The sequence below is a fragment of the Ctenopharyngodon idella genome, chromosome 3 (genome assembly GCF_019924925.1).
Source record: "Ctenopharyngodon idella isolate HZGC_01 chromosome 3, HZGC01, whole genome shotgun sequence".
Taxonomy (NCBI): Eukaryota; Metazoa; Chordata; class Actinopteri; order Cypriniformes; family Xenocyprididae; genus Ctenopharyngodon; species Ctenopharyngodon idella.
This window is the reverse complement of record NC_067222.1, coordinates 16286229-16294282: the sequence shown is the minus strand read 5'-3', so window position 1 is coordinate 16294282 and position 8054 is coordinate 16286229. Positions and strand designations below refer to the sequence as shown.

General features: G+C 39.6%; 2 protein-coding genes across 11 annotated transcripts in view; one reads left to right on the top strand and one right to left on the bottom strand.

Annotated features, from left to right (window-relative positions):
• Positions 1-8054, bottom strand: part of LOC127508098 (uncharacterized) — a 320544-nt gene that overhangs the window by 168939 nt on the left and 143551 nt on the right. The window lies entirely within an intron of this gene.
• LOC127508108 (complement C3) overlaps positions 2948-8054 on the top strand; it is a 55336-nt gene continuing 50229 nt past the window's right edge. For 2 of the 5 annotated variants that reach the window (XM_051885756.1, XM_051885755.1), the window contains exons 1-4: positions 2948-3178; positions 3817-3846; positions 3989-4178; positions 4307-4466. In XM_051885756.1, coding sequence (XP_051741716.1) covers positions 2958-3178; positions 3817-3846; positions 3989-4178; positions 4307-4466 — 601 coding nt within the window. In that variant the 5' untranslated portion in view covers positions 2948-2957. The remainder of the gene's footprint in view (positions 3179-3816; positions 3847-3988; positions 4179-4306; positions 4467-8054) is intronic. The other 3 variants (XM_051885753.1, XM_051885752.1, XM_051885754.1) reach the window with 2 other exon arrangements.

Genomic DNA, 8054 nt, shown 5'->3' with positions numbered 1-8054 from the left:
GAATCACTGAAGGAAAGAGAAAACAACAAAAACAGAAAAAAAGAGAAGAGACAAATAGAAACACAAGAACTACAAATAACTTCTAGCCTTCAGCCTGCTACAGACTGTACGATTTCGGCAATCCTATAAGATCATTACAAATCATACTGTACGACACGGATTTATAACTTTTAATGCAGTATATGTCTTAATGAGTCTTTATATGTTTATAAAATAGTAATACTTATTAATGTGGAGCTATAATTCACTATAAGCATGGTCTAAAGTGTTACCGAAAACTGTATGCTCTAGCATGTAAAAGTAGACATCAGTGCATCATGGGTATTTATCTAGACTCTTAGTGCACCACAATAACCTTTCAGAGGAGAACAGGGATGGTTGTTATATCAAACTTTGATACAAATGTTCTCACATCTACCTGCTAAAAATTCAAGTTGCTTTAAAATCTTCAAGCTGGGTTGATGAATGTTGCTGTTATTACAGCCTAGCGGTGCAAGGGTATTTTAACACTTTATAGCCAATGAGAGCAAGTCTGTCGTCCAGTGAATGCTGTTATTATATGTTGTTTAGTCACAGTGAACGTGATTTCACCAAGAACAGAATGTTCCTGGATCAACATCTTTGTTGACCCTGGAACAACATTCCAATCAACCAATCAGATTTGAGGGATGTTTACAGTTTATGTCAAGTTTAGGCTTACAAACAAGGTTAGGTGCTTCTACATCATTTTTCACTTATAATTTCCCTCTGATTTTAGGGATAATTTATGAGTTGGGTTAAGTTTAGGGGTAGGAATATTTTCACACAGAAATGTTCCAGGATCTACAAAATATGTTGATCCAGGAACATGTCTAACTTGGCAAAATCACTGTTAGTCACTGCTACATCTCAGTAGATGTACAGGAAATGTTATTACATAAAAATATTGACACAGTGTATAAGAACAGTTCCTAGTCTGTTTTTATTTGAGCTCTATGAGATGACGCATAGAAACATTCTGTTACTGTTCACGGTCAGGGACTATTCCAGCAGAAGGAAGGCTTTTAGTGATTTTACTTCATTAAAGTTGCATTGATACATATTTTTGCTTTAATGTTTGAAGAGTTCATTTGCAAAAACCCATAAATGCCACTTAAACAAAAAAATGAACTGACTGCTGTGCATTGTTCTCCACATATAGCACGTTCTGAGCCCTAAATCCATTTTGTCAAAAAAGCCAGTATTGTCCACTGTCAAGGCATCACAGGTTCATGTTTAACAGCAGAAGCCGACAAGCGCCCTTGTTGTTTGTGTACAGAAACTGACAAGTCCGTTTTAGCGAATAAGAGCGCAGTATTCAGGTCAGGTGACAAGGCTGCTAGTCACTTCAAAAAGAAGCGCTAGCTAAGGAGAGTTTCGTCAAAGCTGACTACAAGTGTTCGAGGATTTCTAATTTCGACTCCTGCAAGTCCTTGTACACCATATACATCTTACATGCTGAAACTTTGTTAGTCCTTTTGCGTTTTAGTCTGTGTCTGTGACCACGCGTCAGTGTATGTTTGTGTGCACACGTGTGTTTGAGTGTGTTTTAAATGCAATTACAAAGCAATTACTTGGTTTTGTTTAACTTTGAAACATGAAATGTGGAGTTATCTGCTTTTGCTAAAAAAAATTAAAAAAAATAAAAATACTTTCAATGAACTTTAATTTTGTAAGTTACCTGTATTTTTTGGAGTTATTATTACTTAATCAAAACAACCCAAATGCAGTTTGATTGATATTAATTGGAATGCACAGTAAAAAAAAACATGATTTGTGAGAATTGATAAAAAACAGAGTTATCTGTTTTTGCAAATGAACTCTTCATTTGTATTGTGTGGTAACCATTTTATAGAAGCAATAAGGTACTTGAGGGTAGTGCTGCATTGTGAATAAGTCATGGCTGAAGGGGATGCTTGGCTTTGCAATTTGCCTAACAATGCCCTTCAGCCTTGACTTATTCACAATACAGCAAAGCCTCTAATATCTTATCGCTTACATGTGTGCTTTATATGTCATGCAGAGTCTGAGTTTGTGTGGAGCAGCATTTACTGTTAATGGAGCAGCTCTGAGAAACACGTGGTTACTGTTGCTATGTCTGACAAGCCATGGGGATCTCACATCAAACAGTGAAAAATCCATCGTAGATCAAAGAGGACACTGACAAGACGACAACAGATAAGACAGAGCAGTTACTTTGGATATGAAACAATATAGTATGTAGCACCTCATTTTAAGCAGCATGTGAACTGACCGTCTCTTCTAGTTATAGCACGAAAAAAGCATGAATGAACATCAGAAGGTATGTTGTTTCAACTGCAGAAAGCCATCAATACATACCGTATTTTAAGTTTGAATACACCGACATTACACAGACATCTATTAACTCTCCTGTGTTTTTGTCGGACAAAATGCAGTGTTATAATTGGTTGGATTGCCCTCACAACAGTACTATTACATATTATGATTTCAAATGGTTTTAATATGTCATTGTCACAACTGGTGGTTGTAGATAAGCACAGGATGATAGTCAAATAAACATCATATTCACACAAGACCGGAAAACTAAGAACAGAAACACAGGAACTCATGCTGCCTTCACGTGCTATTGGAATTATTGTAAATACGAGTTTCCTAGGTAAAAATTGCACATGAATGCCCTCCTATTTCGAAACTTGAATGCAATGAGCTCATAATCATGACTTCAGAAGTGGGAATTATCAAATTTCCAATAGCATGTGAAGGCATGCAGAATTAAATACGAAACAAACAAGGTAATTTAATCACACACAGCTGAACAGAATTACGAATCAAATTAACATCCATGACAACAAACTAACCAAGGTAAGACGGAGCAAACTGAAAACAAAGTCCTTCTGATGCAATCAAAGATTTTTTTCAAATCAACTACTCGAATCATGACAGCACTTCTGCTTTCTATGTGGTCTCCTCCTCACCAATCAGAGGCCAAGAGTGTTTTGAGCTTTTTTCCAAAGGGTATTTTTGCTTTAGTGGGAGGAGTGATGTTTTTTATTTCAGCTTTCCCACTGTTGCCATGTTCTCATTTTGTGAGTAGCCAATCCAGCAGGATGAAGCTCCTTATTCCACTGCTTTTATGGATACCTTTGGTATTCAATTATGAGGTTTTTTCCCAAAGCCGGTAAGTTGAATTTTAAATATACTGTTTAACATGTAGGTTCATGTGTGATTTTTTTTTTTTTTTTTTTCACTTATGAATCATAGCAGCTAGGCAGATGAGGACAATCTTGGGTAGTTACCCAAGCCCATGATTAAATTAAAAAATACATAAAAATTAAAAGGTAAAAACTTGTTTACAAATAAGCATGTAACACATTAAATTAATCATGAAACATTTAATTGGAAAGGCTAAAATAATATATATATATATATATATATATATATTATTTTTTTTTATTTTTTTTTTTTGTAAAACATACTTCAATAATCTGTGTTTTATTTGTAAACCAAATCTACTTTTACAGTGTAAATCAAATCTGTTCATCATATGAAATTATCATTGCTCTTCAGAAGACTTGGATTAAACTGCTCAAATAATATGTATTACTTTTACAATTTTTTTATGAACGTCAAAGTTTTGGGTGAACAGACTCAATGAGGGGCATAAACCTGTGATGTGTCATTAAAAATGTATTTTTGGCATTGAATGAGAGTCTTTTGGGTTTGGAACGACATGATTAATGATAAAAAAAAAAAGGTAAATAAATGACAATTTTTATTTTTGTAAATCAATGTAAAGTAGTTTGTTTGTGTTTATAGTGGCAATCAAGCTCTTGACTCGGCACCAAAGTAAGTACACAACTTTCCAATCTCATCAGTGTAAACATACACAAACATAAAGCAGACAGAAGGTGATCCAGTATGCATATATTTTTATTTTATGCAAAGCTGATAAGGACTTTGTAATGAGACTGCATGTATTCTCTGTCAGGTTTATCATGGTAGCTCCAGCAAGGCTGAGGCTTGGAACCAAACTGAATATCTTACTAGAGGCACACAGCCTGTCCCAGCCAATCACAGTCAAAGTCATTGTCTATGCATTCGATAAGGAATCCGTCCTGATGCGGGACTCTGCCATCCTCAATTCAGACAACCGCTATAGTGATCTCAAAACCATTGAGGTTTGCTCAGAAGATGAAGTGTATTTATTGTCTGTGTTTATAGAAACTATAAATCTGCCATTTTGTAATTAAGCAAAATGTAAATGTTAACTAATCAGTAGTAAATGTTTTTTTTTTTTTTAAATAAGATCAAACCAAACCTGTTAAAAAAAAAATTGAAAACATTTTTGAGATTGGTTGTGGAATTTGGGAGTTTCCACAAAGCTGAGAAAATTATCATGGTGTCGTTCCGGTCTGGATACATCTTCATTCAAACTGATAAACCGGTTTACAACCCTGGAGACACAGGTCAGAACTCACACTGCATGACTAAGCACTAGGGCTGGGTTAAAAATATAGATTTCTCGATTTAATCAATTACCATTTTAAAGATCTGATATCAATTCTTAAATCCCAAGAATAGATCATTTCAGCCTATGCTGTTTTCAGCTGATGAATGAACAAAGCATTGTATTGTGCCTGCCATCCAATAAATCACAGTAAGCTTTGTGCTTTGTTACTTTTGATATGAAACCAAGTCTCAGCTTTAAAGATCAGTCAATTTTATTACAAAATTCAAACAAATACTATTTTGGCGCTCTTTAATGTGGCACGACAGATACCTTTATCACCACAGATCAAGCGAAGTGGCAGCACAGAGCACATGTGAATTGATCATCTTCCGCTTTACTACTAGTTACAGCATGAAATTGTTACATTAGCTGGTTCTAAGTATGCGCACAGCGAAGGAGATCAAGGAAAACAGTCTTTTAATAAATCCACAGGCAGGTTCACAGGAGAGACAACCACACTAGACACAAACAATACCGGACCACACTGGACTGAAAACACAGGGCTAATATACACAGGATAACAAGGTGGGTGATGGAACACAGCTGGTGGTGATAATGAGGTGATCAGTAACTCAGGGAACAAACTAGTGGCGGGAAATGGCACAACACAAGTCCAAAACAGAGTGCACATGTAACATATCGCCCCCTCCCGGAAAGGTGCGTCCTCGCGCCGTGGAGAGGGGAAGATGAAGATGGGATGCTGAAGATGGTGTAGGAGGCGGCTCAGGAGGCGGACGGCTAACCGGGAGGAGGCGAAGAGCAAGATTCCAGGGTGGTGCAGGTGATGGAGAAGTCCAGGGAGGTGCAGATGGTGGTAAAGACCAGGGAGGTGCCTTGAACAGAGGAAGAAGTATACCCATCCAGGCCACAGCCAAGACTGCGCCCCATGGCGGCGTCGCAGGCGGGAGGAGCCATGGTGATGTAGTAATAGACGCCACCATGGGGACGACCAGAAGCGACGATGACATAAGAGTTGGAGCCCACCGTGCAGCCAGAGCGCCAAAGACCCCGATGGCCTGGGCGACCGCGACTGAGCCGTAGCGACGACCCCCCGAGGTGGAAGCAAGGATCCAGAGGGTAGAGGTGGAGCTGGAGCGACCGAGGGCGGAGGTGGAGCCTGAGGGAGGGCGGAGCTAGCCGTAGCAGAAGGGGTGGAGGGCCAGAGAGCAGCGAATGGCCCGTAAGTCCGCAGCAGAGGCGCGGCGATGTCTGAACAGGCGGAGCCGACGTGCCGAGGGAACCCAGCGAGAGCTCTGAGGCTGGAGGCGGAACCCCAGGCTCCTCACGCCCAGGAGGAGGTGGCTCCCAGCAGTCTCGAGGTGGATCCCCACCACTGAGAGGAGATGGAGAAACTGAAGGGCTGATAGGAGACAGCAATGACTGGGTGATAGGCGTGGCTTGGGACAGAAGAGAGGTTTGGAGAGTGCAACAAAATCCTTCAGAAAATGAGCGAGTCTCAACATGATTTTGGAGAGCTGGTGGGAGAGGGAGGCTGGGAGGGGCCAGAGAACTAGACATATACCAGGTAGATTGGGATGGTTGTAAAACAGGTAGAAGGTTAACCTCTCCTAAATCAAAAAAAGAGTCACCAGTGCATGCCAAAAACTCACTCTCAGTGGCAGGGGGTTGGGTGGGGCTCACTTCCATACCCTCGTATTCCACTAGAATTCCCTCGGCGATGGATGGTACAGCCAGCTCGCACACCTGGTCAGTCCCGCGTTGCTCAGGCTCCGTGGTGATGTTCTGCTCGGTCGCTCCCGTTGGTGCTGGCTCGAACATCGCGGCGAAGTCCTTCTCACAGTCTGCGGTGGGCTCATGCTGCCGATCCTCGCAGTCAGGGTGTTGATGGCTGGGCACTGGAGTGGGAGTGGGAGTGGGACTGGCGTCGTTGTCGCAGAAATCCACGGTCATCGAAGATCCACATGACGCAAGCACCCACTCCACGTAATCCGGGAAACTCCCTCGAGGCCCTTCCCCAGACAGCTGCACTTTGGTGGCGGTGTTAAGGCCGGCATACAGGAAGTTGCAAAGGCTGCTGTCCGGGAAATGTGTAGCTGGTACTAAAAACAAAAAAATCGTGCAAATATGCCTCGAGGGAGCGGTCCTTCTGCTCAAGGCAGATTAACAGAAAAGCGGGTGTGTACATGGTGACGAAAACGAACAGTGAAACACGAAAAACACTGACACGGAAAACAACAAAACACACCGCAATATGTATAACTGTTTTGGGTCCGGTATTCTGTTACATTAGCTGGTTGTAAGTATGCGCACAGCGAAGGAGATCAAGGAAAACAGTCTTTTAATAAATCCACAGGCAGGTTCACAGGAGAGAAAACCACACTAGACACAAACAATACCGGACCACACTGGACTGAACACACAGGGCTAATATACACAGGATAACAAGGTGGGTGATGGAACACAGCTGGTGGTGATAATGAGGTGATCAGTAACTCAGGGAACAAACTAGTGGCGGGAAATGGCACAACACAAGTCCAAAACAGAGTGCACATGTAACAGAAATAAACATGAATGAACATTAAAAGGTATTTTGAAAGACACAGTAAAACTTACCTGAAATCTGTATCTTGTCTCATGTAATTTCTCAATCAGTATTTCAACCACGGAAAGACATCAGTAAAACAGCTTGTAAAACAATATGTCACGTGATGTTAGATTTACCTCAGAAACGCCATGAGCATAAACTCAATATGAACTCAAGAGAGGAGCATTTTGCTGAATGTTTGCAATATTGAATATTCATTGTGTTTTTACTTAACCTGTTCTTTAATATGTAAAGGGTTTTGAATAAATGTCACTTTTTTTTTGACAGCCACCATTTAAATACTTATATTTAAAATAAATTAATGAATAAAATGAGTAGAAACATAATTGTATATTATATATAAAAAACAGCAGTTACTGGCAGTGATGTGACATTCGACACCAAGACAAGTACCCCAGGTGAAAAAGGAGTACATTTCAATAATGTACTTAAAGTGCTTTATTTTTGCGCACTAATTTTGTGCTTAATATACTAAAAATTCTTCTTTAGTACTTCTTAAGATAATCTTAAGAACTTCTAAGTGTACTCAACTGTGCTATTTTGAGACATATGGACTAAAATGTGCTTTTAATATACTATTTCTGTATTTAAAAAAATATTTAGTTACCACATCAAGTGAACTATAAGTGGTAACTAAATACATTTTTTAAATATAGAGATAGTATATCAAAAGCACATTTTAGTTCATATTTCATGGTGTCTCAAAATAGCAGTTTTATACACGCAGGTTATATTTTAAGTTAAGTGAAATCAATGAGTTTATTGTTTCTATACATTGGACATGTAGAACAAATCTGCGTTTGTGCATAAATATGTGTGGTGTTGTTGCGAATCTTATCCAAGATATGGGCTAATCAATATTGGTCAGTCGTGTCCGACATAAAGGATCTGCGATCCAATGAAACTGTGACCACAAACTTGTGTGAATGTGAATGAAAGTGAATGAAAGGCAATAGTCAGCAATACACACAAATAACT